The 22,547-nt window shown below is 40.0% G+C and overlaps 1 protein-coding gene across 4 annotated transcripts in view; it reads right to left on the bottom strand.

Annotated features, from left to right (window-relative positions):
* Positions 1-22,547, bottom strand: part of trim36 (tripartite motif containing 36) — an 86,033-nt gene that overhangs the window by 36,350 nt on the left and 27,136 nt on the right. For all 4 annotated transcript variants that reach the window (XM_052019458.1, XM_052019455.1, XM_052019456.1 and 1 more), the window contains one exon: positions 1,435-1,688. In XM_052019458.1, coding sequence (XP_051875418.1) covers positions 1,435-1,688 — 254 coding nt within the window. The remainder of the gene's footprint in view (positions 1-1,434; positions 1,689-22,547) is intronic.

Below are 22,547 nucleotides of genomic sequence, written 5' to 3'. Positions count from 1 at the left end.
TTAATATAAAAAAAAGTAAAAGGAGGCTTCAACTCACTGAAGATCACTTAAAAATAATCTCTATGTAGATAAAAATAAATTGTGTGCAAGCTTTTGAGTTGCTAATTTTTGCTTGACACAGAATTTAAAAATATATGGAGCTAAGGAAGGCAGATGCATTTGTAACTCAGCTACGATCTCGATAAGTAATGGAACAGGCTCCAGGGACTGAATGAACCATTCCTATTCCCCAGCATCTGACTGAAACAAGATTGTTATTAAAGCCATGAACAAATTAGTGTTCACATTTTTATTAAACCAACCAAATCCGCTGTGTATAGATTGTGAAGTTTTCCACTGCAACTTTATTGCAGTTTAGCTTGTACTGCAGTGTTAATATGATCATTCCATTGTGTGTGTGCATGTGTGTGCTTATGTGGATGTGTGTGTTTGTGTGTGGGATGGGGAAAGACGATGGCAGGGATCCAGAGGTGGATAGTGATGTGTAGGTGCAGGAAGAAGGTCAAGGTTATACTACTGTTGGCTCTAAATGTTAACAGCTTGATTGTTCTCATTGCTAATTTAGAATACAGTTATTCATACCCATGATTGTGCTCTATACCACTGTCCAACACCCTGGTGCATTTTAAATTAATTCCACTGATGGAGTGGACTCAGTTGGCAGGAAATCATTTTCATAAGTTGGATTTCAGTTTTACTGAGAATTTATCGAATCAAATATGACAATTTGAAAGTTTTACAGCCAATGTTACAGTTAACTGTGAGCTGATGAAGCAAGCTGTTCAGCGCAGTGGCTCATTGTTTACTGTGCAGGTGACGTCCGTGTGCAAAAGTGGGCACAGCCCCCAGCTCTTCAGAATTCTGGGTGGGGTCTCTGGTAACCCCCCGCATGCTGGTGAGATATCCACTCAGAGTTGGTCAAAAACAACTACTGAACTCCATCTCCAAATTTTGGCCCTGTGTCAAGGCAGTGTTCGGAAGTCTTAAGACTAAATGTATCTACTTTTGTGTATTGGGAGTTTCCTAACAGACTCATCCCTGAAAAGGTTTCCTCCATTGTCATAAGTTCACTTGTCTGTACAATCCACCTCTTCCAACTTAGTGGAACTCTCTTTATGTATTTGCAGGTATTATACTTATTGTGAGAAGCATTTAGTATTTACTTTATGTAACTTTCACTTAAAGTTTGGAAGAAAAATTAGACAGAAATTGGTGCAATAGAAGTAGGCACAGCTCTTCAATCCTCAGTCTCCATATCCAGGAACATATTAATGAAAAGGGTGCTCTGGGATGATTCAGTACTATCCTACATCCTACATGTATTACAGTTTTGTTGAAAGTACAGTTTCATTTGCTGTTCACAGAAAATATAAGAAACACATTCTGGCAGTGCCACATTCTGTAAACTATGGAGCATAACCTCTCTGAACCTACCTAGTGTGCAGTTGCTTTGCTGTCTGCACAAAGCAGGATTGGTCCGTTTCCTTCAGAACTTCCTGAGCATAGCCCACCAGACCACTATTTTCCAGCATTCCCTGATATTCATCCATCTGGTATCGCAACCTCTCCAGTTTTGAGGTCCGGCTGTCCTCAATTGACTTGATAAGCTTCATTTTGCGCTGTTCCAAGATGCTGCACAGCCTTTCAATCAAATCAGTTGCTTCTCTTCTCGACCTTTCTCCATTCCTCTGCAAGAAAATTACAAGTGAAAGGTTTGCACCTTCACATCACATTTCATCTAATTTGTCCTATCCATATGTATAACATAGTCATTCTATACTTGTCTGGTGTTCTGTTGATTGGTATCAGAACATAGAGTAAAACCTAGTTCCATCTGAAATTAGCTTTAAGAGTCATGTCATTCTTCTGATTTGTGCTTCTGGCCTATCAATCTTGACAAGGCATGCTTTCCACACCAACCACACTCAGTTAGCCAATAGCTTTTGTCTACTTTGAGTGCCTGCAGTGTCACTGCTGGGCAGGTCTGACTCAGCACCAGGTGCATACCTTCCTGAGCAATTAACTGAATTATTTAGTTGCTCTTGTTAGTGAGGAATTTACTAACACTTCCCTCCCTCTCCACAGGTTAACTTGTTGTTTCAAAACTACATTCCGTACATACAGCTCACTTTAAAAACAATTGGAGTAGGCTATCATTCTTATTAGCATATTAATTGCTTTATCTAAACATTTTCTGAGAAAGATTTCCCTGTTGTTAGTGCTGAATGAGGGTAATGTTTAAACTTTTGCTGCTGGTGTCTGACAGGCATACTGTATTAGCTAACCATTATAACACCTTTTCTCTCCAGAAGCAAAATACTGATGATGCAGGAAATCTGAAATCAGACACAAAGTACAGGAATAACTCAATACGTCAAGTAGCATTTGTGGAGTGAGAAACACAGAACATTTTACTTCAGATGGAAGGTCATTAAGCTGAAATGTTAACTCTGCCTCTCTCTCTGCAGATGCTGCCCAGTTTGCTGAGTAACTCTAGCACTCTCTGTTTTATTTCATGTTTTCCTTCTCATTGACTTCACAGATTTCCTCAGTCCTGTTTGAATGCTTTACATCCATCCATTTGGGGATTGCTGGCCAAACCACTGCATATAGTTAGAACACGCCTTCTTGTGCCTAAAAATTGCAAGTAGAAAGCTTCAGCTGAGAAGGAGCTACAACAGTGGAAAAGGTTCCCTATTTACTTCACACCTTTCAATTTGCAGTCAGTGAAGTAGCTTTGAACTGCAGCCACTTTTGCAGATTAGAATTATAGCAGCCAATATGCACTCAGCAAGCTTCCATAAACCGCTGTGCGGTGAGATAATCACTTTCTTTTAGTAAAGTTGTGTGAGGGATAAATATTGGCCAGGGCACCAGGCAAAGATCCTTTGCTCTTTTTTATTTGAAATAGTGCCACAGGACCTTATAGTTTCACCTGAGAAAGCAGACGAGTCCTCCACTTAACCCTTATCCAAAGACTGCATCTTCAGCTGTGCAGTACTGGACCATCCACGTAGATTTCTGAACTCAAGTCTCCAGAATTGGATTTGAACCTGGAAACTCCGACTCAGAAACATGCAGCTCCCAATGAAGCATGGTTTACACACTTTAGCTGGAATCAGGTAGGCATTCATCTAAAGGCCTTCCTGAATAATGCATCTGGGTCAACCTTGGAAGTCAATAGGAAAGTGACCATTCCTTCTCCTCATTCCTCAGTTGAACGTGACCACTGGCCTCGACTTTTTCAGGTGAGAAGTGGGTAGCCAATCATTCCTATTTCATAAATAGCATCAGTACAAATTGCTGGATGCACCATAATCTCAGCCAAGCCTGTTAGCAATGGTTAGTGTTCACATTGCTGAGCCATGGATGGGAGTGGAGAAGGAGTGTGGCTTGAGGTGCTCACACACCTATTGGTTTACTCATCAGGTGCAGCACAATAATGAGAACCTGGACACATTTATTTTTTAAGGCTTATTGTTTTTTTATAGGACTATTAGCTTCAGTCAGTGAGATAGGGATGAGTCAATCTATGTTAATAACCAGCTCAGAGTAATTTATCAATATGATTAACTAAGGTCAAATCAATGGTTCAAACTGCTTGTCATATTTGAACATGAATAAAGCCAATTGCAGCCCAGCCCATCTTTATTTACTGTTCTTCGAAGAACTCTCCAAATCTGAATCACATGAATTAGGAAGGGAGAAATGGACTTTATCCCCTATCTTTAGCTATTTACCATTAAAAGCACAACTGAAAGGAAATTGAGAAGTTTAAAAAATGAAAAATCAACCAGGTGTCTTATTGAAAGTGGCAATGAAATATAAATGCTGCAGATACGTCACAACAGCTGGTAAGGCAGGATTTCAAAGATTGTCAGCTTTGCGTACCCACGATAGTGTAGTGGTTAGCATAACGCTATTTCAACGCCAGCGACCCAGGTTCAATTCCCGCCGCTGTCTGTAAGGAGTTTGTATGTTCTCCATGTGTCTGTGTGGGTTTCCTCTGGGTGCTCCGGTTTCCTCCCACATTCCAAAGACGTACGGGTTAGGAAGTTGTGGGCATGCTATGTTAGGGCCGGAAGCGTGGCGACACTTACAGGCTGCCCCCAGAACACTACGCAAAAGGTGCATTTCACTGTGTGTTTCGATGTACATGTGACTAATAAAGATATCTTATCTTAATGCCAACAGAAAGGATGAGAAATGGGTTAAATGCGAGGCATTTGCTGTTGCCAGATCCAAGGACAAAGCTCTGTGAAAGGCTTCTCAGAATTACCTGTCCCTTTTTGTCGAAGTTCTAAGTCACATTGAATGAGAATGCAGAAACACCAGGAAAATAAGTTGAATGACTGAAGAGTCTCCAATCAGAACAAAGCACAGAATGCAACACTGGGCTGCACAAACACAGGCTGGATTTTCGCTGTCTAATTTCTGCTGAATCCCTGAAGAACTGGACAAAGTTCAGTAAAACTCCAATAATCCTCTATCCCATTATCTGGAAATCCTGATGGTTCAGCACCTGGCTCACCAGGGGGTGTTTCCTGCATACCCTTTAAACTCACCAGCACCCTACGTTCTGCACTGCCATGAAACTCACCAGGGCCCTGTTTCTGCACTCCCTTTGAACTTACTGAGTTCAGTGGAACTTTTATTACGCCACTGTGTAATATCTAAAAAATACTGAATTTGAATGTGTTGGGATGTTCAATAATCCAGAAAATCTGCAATGCACCACCAAAGTCCTGAGCATGCTGTTTTTTTTACTGTGGATGAATGATACACATGTGGCAACCTCAGGTGGAACTCATAGTGTCCTTCAGCTCTGAATCAGAGGGATCAGAATCATGTTGAAGCCCATGAGACTTCAGTACTAAATCAGTGCAGTGGGCCAGAACTTGCTGCTAATTGCAAACTGCCCACACTTGCCACTGGTCTACATAGTAAGAACAAACTTAACCTTTGTAGATACACAGTGGTGACATTGTGCACTGAAACCAGCTTGGTCCTCAATAATGAGGCCCTGCTGTTTACTTCTTAGTCAGCCCCTGAGGGCTAAGAATGACCTACAATCATTCTGGAAGACATCTGTGCATGAATTCTTTTAATGATAGGTGATTGCTACCACACGGGCTTCACAGAGTGTGGATTTAACCCAATGAGCACACACACACACACGCATACACATTCTGACTACACACACACATGCACAAGCACACATACATGCACACACACACACATTCACATTTTGACTACACACAGATATTGACATACGCACAGACACATGTACACAAATACAGAAACGCACATGCCCATGCAGATTCTGACTTCATACACACTTGCACACAGACTTACACATATACACACACGCGTGCGCGTGCACACACACACACACACACACACACACACACACACACACACACACACACACGTATCGACACATACACACTAGATTTTGTACAGCCATCTTTCATCCTAATCTTCAGCTGGCAGCCATTCAGCCATTCCTTCTCTCCTGGGGGAGGCTGCATTCTCATCACCGCCACCCAGGGCCACTCGCAGAATGCTGATCACCTGTGGCTGAGCCCAGGAGAAATCCAGGAGAACTTTCAGGAACCTGCAGAGCTGCAAGGTCTTGTGTGAGGTAATGCTGTCATGTGGAGGGGTCTGAACACACTCCACCATTTAAATAGCTAAAAAACTTGATAGCTGCCAAACCGGTCAAAAAGTGAATGTCTCTGACATTCAAAACCAATAAACATTATCAAAAATAAATCATATGATTAAAAATATAAAAAAGGAAGGAAAATAAAAATGGAAAAAACTTAAGATTACAAGAACATGTTATAACGATTTAAGTAATTGTTGGGATATTGCATCAAGTTTGCGTTTCACCACAATCATCAGCAAAGAACAGCCAATAATTTTAGAACTTCTGCTTTCCCATGAGAACTCCAAACTTGGTGGCACATATGTAGGGAAAGTCCAACAATTCCCCGCAATTCTGGTTCGTAATTCAGTCATTTACTTCATTGCAAATGTGTAAATTGGCTACTGTAATTCCTGACAATGGTAAGTGCAGTTCATTTGCTGTAAACAGCTTTAGGATATCTTGAGTTGTGAAAAACATGCCATAATTGAAAGTTTTATTTCTCTGAACCAAAGAAAAAGCTACAGTCCCTACTTTTTCCTCCTCAGGATGATGTAATGTGGAACTTTTCCAGACTAGCTGAAGTATATCCTGGGATTCAGAACACTTTCAACTACAGAGCAATTCTGTTGTAAACTCTGTTCCTGGGAAATTGTAAACATCAGCATCTGCCTTAGGATGAATCTCATCCCATCTCACATTATATAGTAATAGTCACACACAACCAATAGAAGCTTCACTGCTTCTAAGCTAGAAATTGTTCCATCGCTACTTGACTACCCAGTTACGTTGCTCCTCAGAGCAGTCTAGCATGAATGTCCAGAGTGAGAAACAACATTCTGGCCTAAATGAAAATCAAAAACAAAAACTGCAGATGCTAGAAATCTCAAATAAAAAAACAGAAAGTGCTGGAAATATTTTGCAGATCAGACAGATGAGAGAAGGAGACATAGCATTAAGGACCCATCAGATCAGTTCAAAGATCCTTCAGATCAATGACCATCAGTTAATGAAAACTGCAGATGCTTAAAATTTGAAATAAAGCAGAAAATGCTTCCTCAGTTCATTTCCGGCACTTTCTACTTTCAATCTGAAAAGGTCCTGTGGTCACACTGACTGGGGAAATATAATTTGCCCACTACAGCAAGGGTTTTCTTGTAGAGTTCAACACTAACTTAGTTCCAAAGTAGTACAGAGTTTGGACTCTCAATTCAAAATGAAGGTTAATATTAGGCAAAAGAGTACTTTATGATTCAGTTTATCACACATGGGCGATGTCAATGTTGTAATTGCTGAGGTCAGTGTTATGGTCAAAGCTTATCATCATCTTCTGACATTCTTCTAGGTACTTTTATTTAAGGGTGTAGTGTATTTAATTTAAGAGGCGTAGTGTAATTAGGGCTTTTATTCATTTAAGAGGTATCAAGGTTAAACATACCTTTGGAAGGCAGCAAGTCATACGAAAGGCAGGAGACCTTGACATGAATGTCACGGGAGTCACCCAGCTTCAGAATGTCCTGTCAATTTGGCCAGTGCTACAAATATTGCAGGGTAGGGCAAACTACATGTGGATAGTCGCTACTTGCTGCAGATAGATGGGGAGTAGGTTTATGGAACAGTCCCACAGGGGTATGGTACACATGATACAATTGACTCCAAAGAGATGGAAATGCGAATGCTGAACACTGCACACCCAAGAAGCATGATGATATGGAAGTATTTTCCATTTATTATTTTTTAAAGGGAAAGAATGTAATGTATTATGTGTGAGTGTGTCTTTAAGAACATAGTGTACCATCATTGTACCAGACACTGCTGTTAGCTGAGAGAATACTGCCTGCTATAATGGGTGTTCTGTTGATAACTCTACCTCTGTTATTAGCTTTAGTGACCAGCAACTCTAAGGAGCCTACAAACACCACAAGGAGAATGTTAAGTAATTAAAATAAATAGGTTAATACTTCTATTAAAAGAATTTCACAGGAACATAAGCATCTATCTCGTTTCCATTACCATTCTTATATCCAGGCTTATATTTGGGTGTTACTGACATATCTTCTGCCCATGTTCCAGACTGAACTGGATTATCAGTTTTATCTTATTGTTGTTTCAAAGAATATTAAATTTGCCAAAAACATAATGTAAAACAAATGCTACAGGGATACTACATTCACTGGGTTGCTTGCAATGAAAATGACAGTGGACACAGAAGCAGACTGCAGGCAGAGTCTGTTGGACGTTGTATTCCTTACAGAGTTAAGAAGGAAATCTACAGAAAATAATTTGAGTCTTTTTTCTGCTATGACACCTTTGCACTGCTAATTAAAAATATATTTTGGTGCTTAATTGATGTTAAGTTAAAACTTACACTAATTAGGAGGTGTCAGGCACATTAACCATGGAAGATTAGTGCACAAGGGCTTAGAATCCATAATAAATTATTTTATCTAAATACATTATAAATACATTAGAAAGACCAGGATCAGACAAAAAATGTGACCCTGCACAATTTAATGCAGGAAGACTACATTTAAAACTTAAAATGTCCAGTTCCCTCTTCATGGATGCAGCCTGACCTGCTGTGTTTTCATTTTTCTGTGTGTCAGTTTTGAGTGAAAATAAAATTACCGTTCTTCCTGCCTTATTACTGACAGGAGGCAGGAGGGGCAGTTGAAATGGAATGGGTGATTTATCCACTCTGTTCTAATCAGGCTGACTGCAATTTAACACCTCTTGTAGTATTTATGGCATTGAATCAGGCAATTGCCAAAGTTCCTGCTGAAAGTAGATGGGGCCCTACTTAATATTTCAGTGATGTTATCAATGCTGCAACATAATACTAACCATGGAAGGGAGAGTTCTGTACAATCTGCGGCCCGGCAGCAGAGCCATGGCAGAAGGGCACTAGCTAAAAGAAGCTAAGGTAAGTTAAACATTAACCGGAGTCTGTTAGTTGTTGTGGGCCAACAGAAGCAGAAGTGGCCCTGCGAAGTGTTCTTGGACCTCCCCTCGTACCAGTCACTAACAAATTCCTGTAAATCCCAATCTCTGGCCTTCCCCTGGTCACACTGGGCACCCAACCTGATCCCAGAACACCTACTCACTGCCAAGGATCCTCAGCCGCTAAGTCTTGCTGCTCTATTCCTGCTCCCAACCAGCAGATGAGTAATAAATCTGCCAAGGTGAAAGCAGGGAACTTTTATTTAGTGACTCCAAAGTATTAGATAGGCAGGGTCTCTGTGTTCTGGGGCTCTCTGGTTGAGTTGCTTAGTTTGAGGCTCCTATGCACCGCTCACAACTTCCTTTCACAATCATGGCTGCATTTTCCTCATATTTATAATGTAGGAGGTAATCTGAATCGTCAGAAGTGCCCGAAACCCTTGCATAGATATATGAATGTTGACAATATACAACCATAGGCATACATAGGAACATGAATGATAGAAAAATAGTTGGCTATGTGGGAGGGAAGGGTTAGATAGATCTGAGAGCAGGATAAAATGTCGGCACAATATTGTGGGCCGAAGGGCCTGTACCGTGCTGTAGTGTTCTATGTTCTACATGTTCTACTAGATTGTACAATACCCTGGACATGTTAAAAAAGCAGTACAACACTGCAGGCTATCTTGAAAATTCCAGTTCCATCTTTGGACTCCCACATTGAGGGGTAGAGCTGAGTTACTATCTTTAACTGATGCTCATATGCTTAATAGATGAGTCTTATTTTTTCCACATTAGATTATTCTACGCCATGCTGTCTCTATCTCAGTTTCTAATCCCAGAATGAGTAAAGCAGGAAGTACCAGTTAAGTCCATATGAACAGCGTTTATTATCTGCCAATTGAGGTGGCCGAGTTATCCTGTGCTGCTGTCCAAAAACTGCAAGGTTGTGATAAATGAAAAAATACTGCCTCACTTATTATTTCAGTTCAAAGTTTACATCGATGCCCTCAGTAATGTTCCTTTATATTTAATCCTTAATGAGATCATAACCAGATTGATGTGCACAGTGGGTTGCATGTCCCATAATTCAATTACTGACAGGTGTTGCTGAATCAGCTGGTAGATTTATATCAAATTAGAGTATGACACAAAATCTATTTATGAGCAAGACAAAGCATTCGTGTCCCTCAGTAACAAAAGACGGAATCTAGTCACTGTCAGAGGCAAAGACACAAATTGCTCTGTTTCAGTTCAGGCCATTCATTCAATCTGAACTTTCTACAATTCACAATACTCTCATTGTGCAAATTAAAATAACTGATTCTGTTCTACTAAATTTGAGAAAATTGCTTTTAACCAGATGCAAATTCCTATATTTTTTACACTGAGTGGTGAAGTCACTAAATTAATGAGCTTCTTGCATTCCCCCATGAACAGCCGGGCACTGTGTTTGTCCCCCTTTGGCTCAGATTCTGGCTGCTCTTCCACTTGAGCTGATCCCCTCTCCCATCACTACCAATCTGAACACTAGTGGCGGCACACACAGCTTCGGAATATTGCAGGTGGAAACCTCACAGGAACACTTCAAGCAGCACAATTTCTGGCATATTGAACCTCAGCATTTGTGGGCATCATGATGCAAACTTCAGTTGTGCAAGGGCCACCTGAACTGTTGTGGCACATTTTCAGTATCAAAAATGTGCCATTGGGTGGTCTGATGCTGAGTATGGGAGGTGGGGTTGGACTGGTTAGGACTTGTGTTTTGAGATGAAGTGAACAGAATAGTTGCATGGGGAATGACCTCATCCCATGCACCATAATGCAGATCTTGCACTGAGGTACAGGGGTGACTCACACTCAGAAACACTGTGATGAATTTTTGCGGTAATGTGAAACAACTTGGAAACATTCATTATTGTTCTTCGCCAGAAAGAAAAAACTATTCTTAATTCCAGGGTAAACAATGGCATTGATGGCAGCTAAAGGTCCAACAATAATCCCTTCTGATGTTGATCAAGCTGCTCTCATGTTTGTAAAGCTTTCTGATGTATGTAGATTAGAAAATTCTGTTGCTGGGCTAATCCCATCATCAATTAAGAAAGAGAGGGATGGCATACAAACACATTGAACTTGGTGAGTCTTGCTTATTCTCTTGAATTTGAAATAAAAAACTTGAAATAAATACTTCAAAGCAAAAAGCACGGAATCATGTCCTTCAGGATCAGAATAAGGAAGATGAATTTTGTGTGGATCTGACTGTCTGCCTCCAATCTGGACCTAGTAGTCTATTGTACACTTGGTGATGATTAACATCATTCACGACTTTTGCTCTCTGACATTTTCCTTTCTCATGTGGGCAGTGCATTGTTTCTCCCTGCTTTCTGTGTGGTTCCAGTGACAAATAACTTCTACTACAAGTACATGGAAGCCACTTTCATTATCAGAGACTTAGCCCGACATTCAGTACCTCAATGGTCCATATCATTTATCACTGACATGTAGTAATATCCTAAAAACAAAAGTCTTGCTTTTAATTGAATTTAGCAAAATTCATTACAACTGTAGCCATGTTTGCTATTTTATTTCCAAGTCCTTAAAGTCCACAGTGAGAGAAGAAAACTCTCAGCTGAGTTGATTGCTGAAATAAAGGCAGCTGATACATTGATACCAGTAAACAACCATATTATTTCAAAAGCAAAATTGCAACCACTATTGAAGAAAATATACCCTCACACAAGAAAAAAACACCTATCCTCAAAAACATCCCTGGAGGAAAAATAGTTTTGAAAATTTGAATGGAGCTGTGTTTGTTGCATCACTTTTTGATTCAAATATTGAATTCCTCTGTAATGATGACCAGCAGAAACAGTCAGCTTATTTGAGGGCTTTTTTCCCTCAAGTCTGTCTGCAGTCAATAGTGGATGCGGTTACATCTCATTGACCAACTCTTATAGGCTCCATCCCTACCTATTAACTAATCTGTTTGGTTCTGATGAACTCCACTGCTGCTCTTAAAATGAGCCAAAGGCCTTTACACACTCCCTTCCAAATGGACATGGAAATGAACTTCCTGTAACTGACGTCAACAGTTGCTTGTTACACTATTTGATCTCACTATGCATGTCTGGCAGCCTTGTACCTCCACACCCTATAAATGTGGAGCTGAGGACAAATTCAATATATTGTGTGACATGCTGGAAAGCAAAATCATGCATAAGTGCAATGGACAACTTATCCACCACAACTGGTTTCCCAACCATTAAAAAAAAACTTTTTACAGCTTTTGTGATTATTTCTTTTTCTGCTTAAAGACCACCCACAAATACAAGAACAAGATTACTTCAGAACAATGAGTGTAACTGTTGTGCAACAACTATTTTCAGCCATCCTAGTCCTCTGATGTTTCTGCAAAGAAGGAGCTCCTTCCACATGGAAGTTGAATGGTTAACCCTCCAAGTTAACTATTTAAATTGCAACTGTTCTTTCATGAAATTTGACATCAAACACATCTGCCAATAAAATCTCCTGGTCACCATCTTACAATAATCATATTGTCAGCGCTGGTTGGAAGACGACGACTATTGCATCTCAATGATCCAATAACTGTGATATTTATTTCTTGGCTCCAATTTATCACCTGAAATTGCCACCAATAGACGAATGATATCATTGTCCCCCATGGAATACTGGTCCAAAAGGTTAGAGCCCATAGGATCCAAGGCAAGTTGACAAATTGGATTCAGAATTGGCTTGGTAATAGGGGGTAGAGGGTGATGGTTGAAGTTTACTTTCGTGAGTATTGGTGTACCATAGGGATCAGTGCAGGGACCCTTAATGTTTGATATAAATACAAACAATTTGGATGTGAATGTAAGAGGTACAATTAGTAAGTTCACAAAAGACATGAAAATTGGTGTTACTGTTAATTGTGAGAAGGGTGACCTTAAGCTACAGGATAATATTGATTAATGGTAAGATGTGCAGAGCAATAGCAGATAGAATTTAATCCTGTTAATTGCAAGAAGGGGCTAATAAGGCTAGGACATACACAATGAATGGTAGGGCCTTTATGAACTATTGAAGAGAAGAAGGACCTTGGTGTTCAAATTCCTGAAGATGGTCGCATAGGTAGATAAGGTGGTGAGAAAGGTATATGGGCTACTTCCCTTCATTAGGGTGGAGCACAGAATATAAGAGCAGGGAGATTTTAGTACAAATTTATAAAATATTGTTTGGGACACAGCCAGAGTACTGCGTGCAGTTCTAGTCACCTCACTGTAGTGGAGGATGTGATTGCAACAATGAAGGTGCAAAGAAGATTTACCAGGATGTTTGGGATTTCAGTTTGGAGGAGAGACTGGATTGGCTGGGTTTGTTTTCCTTGGAATGGAGAAGGCCAAAGAGAAGGGGGAAGATGAGATGTACGTACTTAAGAGGGGCTTAAATAGCATAAGTATCTAAAACTAGAGGACACAGGTTTAAGTTCGAGAGTGGGAGGTTTAGAGGGGATCTGAGGAAGAATGCACTGTTTGAGGGTGTGGTGGAGGCAGAAACTTTCACAATGTTTAAGAAATATCTAGACGAGTACTTGAATCACTGAGGCATCGAAGGTTATATAACAAATGCTGGTAAATAGAATAAGATTGATGGGTACTTAATGGTTGGCATGATCATGATGGGCCAAAGGGTCTGTTTCTGTGCTTTGTGGCTCTACGACAAACTCCATTTATTGCCAAGCAGGGGTCTAGTACATTGCTTCAGCAAGGAATGAAAGACTGTAGTTATATCAGCACACACCTACCTGGTACTGTTTTTAGAGTGGCACCAGGAGAGACTGAGGGATGATTTCTACCCAATCTGCTGTTTATGGAACAGGGCCATTGGCTGGTCCACAGCTCACACATTGAAATTTTGTAATTGTGAGGAGAGAGAAATTAAAATTGATAAAGTAATTCCCTTCAGCCTCTCTTCCTGCACACCCTAAACTTGGACAATTGCATTCGATCCTTAGTAATGTGCGAGGGTCCTGTCTGCTATACTAATCTAGAATATGGCTCTTGATGTTTTTGGTGGGACTTACAAGGGGTGGGGAGGAGGAGTGAAGACAGTCCAAGAATTAAGCAACTGATGGTGGAAGCGCTTTCTGGGTTCAGTTTTGTCTCCTGGACTGGTAACAGCTACCAGGGATTCTGCAGTGTCTGCGGACCCACCATTTATACAGAGGATCTAGCAAGGAGTCCAATGGAAATTCCCAGTCTGTTTCATTGAAAAAGAACTCCATCAGTTTCCAAAGTAAATACCATAACCTGTTGTTTTGATCTGAATGTTTACTAGTTTTCCGCTATGGTAGGACTGAGTTAGTTTGAACAGTAGCACCCTGTACACTTACTTGGAGGCCCCTCACTCTTCTAGCAACCTTATCATAAACGTGATGTACTAAGTTCAGGAAAAAAATATATGACCTGTGAGTTGACAGAATCAAACATTTGGATGCAGTGGTGTGGTGGAGATGATATCCACTGTTTACTAAGCAAACAGAAATTCTAGAAGTTCAGTAGCTTGGTTGGAAATATCTCACAGTGATGGAGTGTTTTGTGGTCAGAGGGTCTGGTGGCCCAAAAAAAAACAATTAACATTTCATGTGGGGTTTGGCTGTGACAGAGAATGGTGGACTTTGCATTATTTTAATAATTGAAGTTTAATTGAATTTGTTAGGCAATAGATAGTTGGGATAATTTCTAGATTCAGGCCCACACTACTATTGAGCCTCCTGGACTAGTAATTACTACTAATGAGTCCAATAGATTATGTCACTAAATACATATGACAATGAGGAAGAATTCCCTGCATTTTTAATCAAAAATCATTAATGTATTCTTGCCTGGTTAAACTAAAGTATGTTTTAAGTGAGTGGCTCTCTGAAGTGATTTGGGTTGATAATCTGGCCTCTCTCAGAAAATGTTGTGCACCACTGTTGTAAAGTTTACCATTTTGTGAAGGTTCATTTTGTCATTGCCAAACCGTTATGCAGCTTGCATGTTCCTGACATGGTGGCACATCAGTAATGGGGAATAAGAAACAGCCAAATACAATGAATGATAAATGAGACTAGAACTCAGCCAGGAAGAACATAGGAAACCAACATTCTTGATTTGCCTGTCAAATATGAGGAAAATTATAATGTCTGCCCTTTCTGACAATTGCATAGTTCAATAATAAATGATGCTATTATTAAATGCCGTGCATTTCAGATCAAAGAAGTGTTTAACTTGTTTTCTTAAAAGAAGGAATTAAACCCCAGTTATATCAGAATAATAACCAAAAGTGACATGCCTACAAATTCAATTGAACTGTTTTCTTTCCCAGAATGAAATATGTAAACAATATTTGTGGCTCATTTCACATAATTCTGGAAATTAGACCACACATCCTTCTCAGTCATGTGCAGAATGGTGTTGCTCCCTTGCACCCCACTTATGGATTGGGGAGGTGGGTGAATTAAGTTGGTACTTTTAATACTGATTTATTTGCAAAGTTAGTATAAAAGATCTACAGGGCGACTCCTAAAATATCATGCATTTCCCTTCTAAAAACATATACAGCAAATTGTAGTAGGTACATAAGATGCAAAAAGTACTCAAATGTTTTAGGTCAGCTATTTGCATAATTATTCAATGAGTCAGTTGGAAATTTGGGCAGGTACAAGAAACAGTTGTTGAGAATCCTATGTACAGCACAATGAAAGATTATAAGAAAGAAAATTTTTTACACAGTATTGCATAGTATTTACATAAAATACAAAACCAGGCCTTTTGACTCGACAGGTCCATGTTAGTATTTATGCTCATTACATGTAAATTAGGAATAATCATGTACAGAATGAATTTATAGTGTGCATAGGAGATGGTTTTCTGGATCAGTATGTTTCCGAACCAACTAAAAACTGGCTATTTTATATCTAGTATTGTGTAATGAGAAATGATTAATTCATGATCTGATAGCTACAGGGCCTTCAGAGAACAGTAATTATAATATCATAGAATTTTATATAAAGAATGAAAGTTACTTAGTTCAATCTGAAACCAGGGTCTTAAACGTGAAAACAGTACATCACAAAGATATACGGTGTCAACTGACTATAGTAGAATGGAAAGTGATTATAAGGTATGATAGTAAACTAGCAGTGACTAACACTTAAAGAATATGCTTTACAAGTAATATATCACATTGGGGCAAAAAAATGCCAAAAAGAAAACTGATCCAGCCGTGGCTTAGTATTACATCAAAGGAAAAGGCTTATAACTTTGCCAAAAGAGCAGTAAACCTGAGAATTTGGAAAAGGGGGATCAAGACATTGATAAGGAAAGGGAGAATAGTATACCAAGTAAGCTAGTGAGAAACATAGTAATAAATTGTTTGAGCTTTTAGAGAAACGTGAAAATGAAGAGATACCAAAAGTTAGCACTTGTCGCTTAATATTGAGAAAAGAGAAATTCCACTGGTAAATAAAGAAATGGCAGAAAAGTCAAAAGAAGGCAAAAACAACCTCCTGGAAATTATGGAAGACTGCAGGTTCAGAGTAAATGAGGAACACAAAAAAAAAGAGCATTAGTGGAAATAAAACTAGCACTGGAGAAATTAATAGGACTGAAAAGCAGATAAATCCCCAGGAGCTGATAATCTACATCTAAGTTTTGAAGGAGAGGGCTATGGAAATAAAGGATACATTGCCTGTCATCTTCCAAAATCTCATAGATTCTAGAATAGTTCCCACAGATTGGACGATAGCAGACAGTATAAGAAAGGAGGCTGAGACGAACAGAGAACTAAAGGCAATTAGCGTGACATTAGAAGGGAAAATACTGAAATCCATTATTAATGAAGTGCCAACAGGGCACTAGGGAAATAATAATAGAAAGGGGAATGATTTTTGAGGATCCAACAAGCAGATAAGGGTAACCAGTTGATGTAGTGCATTTGGACATTCTGGATGCCTTCAAAAAGGTGCATATGAGAAATTACTAAGCAAAGTTAGAAAATATGACATTGGGAGTAATACTGGTGTGGATTGAGAAATGGTTAATGAATAGAAAAATGATAGTAGAAATGAAAGAGTCATTTTTGTGTTAGGAAGCTATGATCAGTGGTGTCACATGTGTTGGCACTGGTGCCTCATTTGTTCACAATCTTTATCGATGATTTGAATGAGGTGCTCAAGTGTAATGTGTTCAAGTTTGCTGATGATACAACCCTGGTGGCAGTGTGGGCTGTGGATGCAGAGAGGCTTTAAAGAGATATAGAACTGCTAAATGAAAGGGGAAATGGAATATAATGTATATAAATGTGAAAACATACATTTTGGTAGAAGTGGCATTATAGAACATAAATTTTTCAGTGTTTGAAAAACAATAGATAAGATAAGATACCTTTATTAGTCACATGTATATCGAAACACACAGTGAAATGCATCTTTTACGTAGTGTTCTGGGGCCAGCCCTCAGATGTTGCCACGCTTCCGGCGCCAACATAGCATGCCCACAACTTCCTAACCCATACGTCTTTGGAATGTGGGAGGAGATCGGAGCACCCAGAGGAAACCCACACAGACACAGGGAGAACGTACAGCAAATAACAACTTGTATTTGCCTGGTACAATTAGTACATTAAAATGTGTACGGGAGCATTAAACATCTGACACCAAGGTGCATCTGGAGATATTGAGCCAGATTCTGCTCAGTCTGGCTTCCTCTTCATTCTCACCTCCTGCACAGTCCCCGTGAGTGCCCTTACTTCAGGTGCTTCTGTGCATCTAAATGTCCTCAGACCTCATTGCTCTCTGGACACCATGAAGTGGATTAGTGACCCGGCAGATACTGATCCCCTGCCCTTTGGCTTCTGACAGCTTGCTGCTGTCAATGGCACTTATAAGTTTTCAGATATCTCTGATTCAGAAACATATTTCAATAAATGAAATAAAAATTATTTCAAAAAAGTTCTTAAAATAAAATTATGTTTAACCGATAGAAAGTAAACAGTAATGATAACCATGAAAGGACTGAATAGTTGTTTTAAAAAAAGCATCTGGTTCACTAATGTCCTTCGAGGATTAAAATCTATTGACTGTATTTGACCTGGCCAGATCCACCAATGCGGCTGACTTTCGGCTGCCTCCTCCGTTCAGGGCTGAGTGGGAACGGAGGACAAATATTGTGTGGTCAGCAACATCCACATCCCAAGAAAGAATAAATGGAAAAAATACAGCTGTAGATGAGCACAAACTGAAGGGAGGAATGTCAGGGCAAAATATTAGAAAAGATCATTTCTTCTCTGAGTCACTAATCTATAAGGATATGATGAAGAGTGCAGCTAACTCGCATTAACCCCAAACCCGTATCAAGCCATTAAACATTAACACACTTTCCAACTTTTTGGATCTATTACTGAATCTAACAAGAAAACTTGTGTCTGAGTTGATCTCTCCACGAAGACTCCCCCATCCCAGCCGGCAAGCAGACCTGTCTTTACTTTCCAGTTGGCTCCATTACGTGGAAGAAAAACACATTGCACAACAGACCCATTTATCCCTTTCACTTCATAAATACTCCTGGTTATCCTGCAAGGAATTCTGCGGAACTTTAGCAAAGCATTCAAAATGGGTATAAAGTAATAATTCCAAAAAGCATGGTGTGCAACATACATTTCGTAAATTTAACCATCTACATCTGTGCTTTAGAAACCAGATTTAGAATTTCCACAATCAGGTCAGTGCTGTTGGGTCAACTTTAAGAATAAATGAAACTTTAGTTATTGATGTTGCAAATCTTTGAAATGTTCTACCCCAGATGGTTGTGAATGTTTAGTAATTCAGACACAATAAATTCTGCAGATGCTGGATGTATCTGGAGCAATACACAAAAAGTGCTAGGGGAACTCAGCAGGTCAGGCAGCATCCATGGAGGGAAATAAACAGTCAACAGTAATTGAGTATACTCAATGTTGAGATTTGATACGTTTTTGGACACAAAGGGATTCAGAATATATGGGGATTAGCCATGACATTTAATGACAGATCAGGCTCATGGTGCTCACTGGATACTCCTTCCACCTCTTGAGTTCTGTTGTTGGAAAGGGAATTTTCATAAATAAATTACATTTCAATCGGTATGTTTTATTAATATTTTTAGTCTTGAATTCCCCAAGCATAATTAAATATCCAGTGAAATGAAAACATGAGAAATAAGAGCAGGAGTAGACCATTCGGGCCACTGAGCCTGATCTACCATTCAATAAGATTGACCTTCTATTTCAACTTCCATTTTCCTGCTTGTTCGTCGCATCTCTTGATTCCTCTAACTTCCAGAAATCTATCAATCTCAGTTTTGAATACAATCAATGCTGAAGCCTCTCCAACCTCTCGGGTAGAAAATTTCAAAGGTTATCCATCCTCTGAGTGAAGAAACGTCTCCTCATTTCAGTCCTAGCTGGCCTACCCTTGACTTTGAGACCTCTAGTTCTGGACTCCACACATCTATTCTGTCCAACCTTCTAAGAATTTTCTTTATAATTGTATCAATAAGGTCACCTCTTATTCTTCTAAACTCCTAGCCTACGCAATCTCTTTGCATATAATAGAACTGCCATCCTCGGAAGCAGTCCGGTGAATCTTCACTGCTCTTCCTCGAAATTAATTGTACCTTTTTTAGGTAGAGAAACTCAAACTGTTTGTAATATTCTCGACCTGTTCTCACAAAGGCCCTATGTAATTGTATTAAGATTCTTGAATTTGAATCCCATAGTAGTAAAAGTAAATATATTATTTCCCTTTCTAATTGCCTTCTGCACCTACATGTAGAAGGAAACCTTGGTCCAATGATAATGTATCAACATTTCCCAAACTCTCACCATTTTAAAATATAATAGTATGTCTGTTTCTTTTCTATCAAAATGGATAACATTGTCACAAAGTCCATGGAGCAACACTGATCTCTGCCTTCATGAACTCCTCCATCATTAGCAGCCACCACCAGGCAATTCAAAACACTGGAACTACTAAAAAATCCTACAAATCCACAGGCAAGACAAGTGAACCAACATCAGCGTCCTCTCCCAGCCCACCATCTCAGCAACAAGGCTCCAAGTACACTCAGTTGGCTTCGGTGGATAGGCCACACTACTCACGTGCTTGACACCAGGTTACCAAAACGGACGCATTACGTTGAGTTATATCGCAGCAGGAGATTACAAAGGAAATAATAATGGAAATAATTCAAGGATATTCTCAAATGCTCCCTGACATAGTAGAACACCCCCAATGACTCTTGAGAACCCCCGGCTGATAACTGTTCATAATGGAGAAGGAGCATTCAGGATGAGAATCTCCAATCCATTCATCAGGAGTACATGGAAACCTAATGTAAAACAACAGAAGGAATGCACCTCCCTCAAACTACCCTCCTCCCCTTCACAATCTGCTCCATCTGCGGTTAGGACTGTGGATCCCACATTGACTTCATTAGCCACTTCAGAACCCACAGACAGGAGTGGAAGCAAGTCATGTTTGATCCTATGGGACTGCCTAAGAAAGTGATGAAGATTATTCATGTGTAACAAAGCTGTTCAGTTCCTAGAGAAACAAAGGACTGCAGATGCTAGAATCTAGATGAAAAACACAATGATGCTGGAGGAACTCAGCAGGCCTGGCAGCATCCTTGAAGAAAAGCAGGCAGTCAACGTTTCAGGTCAGGAACGCTTCTTCTAAGGGTCCTGACCCGAAACGTTGACCGCCTGCTTTTCTCCACAGATGCTGCCTGGCCTGCTGAGTTCCTCCAGCATCATCGTGTTTTTCATCTGTTCAGTTACTAACATGAAACCTGGTGTTGCTTTAACAAAACAGTAATAGTTCTAAATGAACTACAATTACTCAACATATTGAAGTTGGGTACTGTTCTAGGATTTAATTTTAGTATGGCATGTATCAAAATACAAACAATGTCACTAATTTTGTGACTCCATTCAGCGGCTTTTTACCTCAAAACCTGCTGTTTTTTAAAATTATAAAGATAACTCAGTCGCCAGATGGTATTTCGTCACTCAGCAGCCTCCACCCACATCTAGTTAATGCAGGCAGAATCCGATGTATGAAGGCCCAGTTCCACGTCTCTAGAATTTCTCCTTGCTCCCTCCTCCTGCTCCTGCAGACTTGTATGTATTTTTTTCTACTGAGTTCCCAGCTAATACCCATGATGGTCAAAATGTAATGCTGAACGTATCCAAAAATTTCAGTAGGAACACAGTTGGTGAATTGTATGCAATTTTGTACTCTAGACCACAGGAAGGATATAGAGAATGTTTGGAATGAATGAGAGAGGTACAACTTCAAATATAGCTTTAGATTTACATTTGGATGAAACTTTATTTCTCGGGGCAGAGCACTGTGACATTGTGAAGCCTACTGCCAGAATTAGCAGTTGAAGGAGAAATGGGTGCAGCCTCATCTTCCATTCTCAATGGAAGAGTGGAACTAACCCACTTTGTTCTCGCCCTAACCTGGCCAAAGGTAATTGTGACTTGCAGCTATCTGAAATGAGTAAGGCACAGTTTTGAATATGCAAACCTCATGACATCACCGGCCCACTAGCCATTTTCCTGGAAGCAGGATACTGGTGACTGGGCCTCTAGGCTTAAACTGTAGGGATTTGAATCAGGGTGATGTGTACATTGGTTAATACTTTGCAGGTTTCCATAGGCCTAGCTGGCCCAGATGCACCGTTCACCTACCAAGTCGGCAATGAGGCTTGGCTGCAAATTCAGCTGAGGCTCCCACATAAGATGGCCCTTGTTTAGGCTGCAGTATCTCCAGGGAGGAAAAATTAACTCCCAACATTTCAGGTTGGTGATTGAAACAGTTGTGAATAAAGGAAACCGGAACACAGCGGCTGCCTAATTGTGCATGACTGGTTGAGCTAAAGGGCCTTAACTGCAGGTTGTAATTCCTGTTTAATCTTATGGTTATCTCAAGATTGGGAGTCAAAACAGCCAACCACAGACTATCGATATGAGCCCAGCAAGTCCTACAGTGTAGAATACACAATTGTTAGTGTTTTTTTGCAAAAGAAAATTTAGAATTAATCCACTTATGAGGGAACAACATTGACAACAGAGCTTCAACCAAATCGATCCGGGGCAGGGGGATAATCGCATTAGTTACTTCAGGTCAGCTTCAACTGAGTATTCTGTGGGTGGAATTGCAGTCGGAAAGAGAGTAAATGAATACTGGAAGGCCAGGTCTGGAGAGTAGAACGGGGCACTATGGAGAATTTATAAGGTGAATTTATGAGTTAAGGTTGGGTCTGATGTAGGAACTCAGGGTCATATAGCAGATTGACACCAAAGCATCTGTAAGCAATTACAAGGAAGCAGAAATTATGTAACATCTACACAAAGCCATAGTTAGAGATGCTTGGAGTAATATGTGCAGTTCTGACACTGCAGTTTAATACAAATATGATGGTCATGGAGGAACGTAACAGATTTAAAATATTACCTTGTCTCTGAGAGTTCAATGACGAGTAGAGTTTACACAAACTATGGTTGCTTTCTCTATAAGTTAGAAGACTAAGAGTGAAAGTGTTTCTGAACTTCACTCATGAAAGGTTTGCTTAGATTTTGCCTCCTCGTCCTAGGTTCCCAAATCAATGGAAATTTTTCAATTACCCTTCAGGCCCTAGAAATTTCAGTAAAATAAGGCCAGATTTCTTTATTAGTCACATGTACATTGAAACACACAGTGAAATGCATCTTTTGAGTAGAGTGTTCTGGGGGCCGCCCGCAAGTGTCGCCGCGCTTCTGGCTCCAACAGGCACAGTAATGTAGTGGTTAGCGCGACGCTATTACAGCGTCAGTGACTTGGGTTCAATTCCCGCCGCTGTCTGTAAGGAGTTTGTACGTTCTCCCC

This window comes from Pristis pectinata, chromosome 7 (genome assembly GCF_009764475.1).
Source record: "Pristis pectinata isolate sPriPec2 chromosome 7, sPriPec2.1.pri, whole genome shotgun sequence".
Lineage (NCBI taxonomy): Eukaryota > Metazoa > Chordata > Chondrichthyes > Rhinopristiformes > Pristidae > Pristis > Pristis pectinata.
Note: the sequence above shows the minus strand (reverse complement) of the source record. Positions and strands in the feature narration are given on the sequence as shown.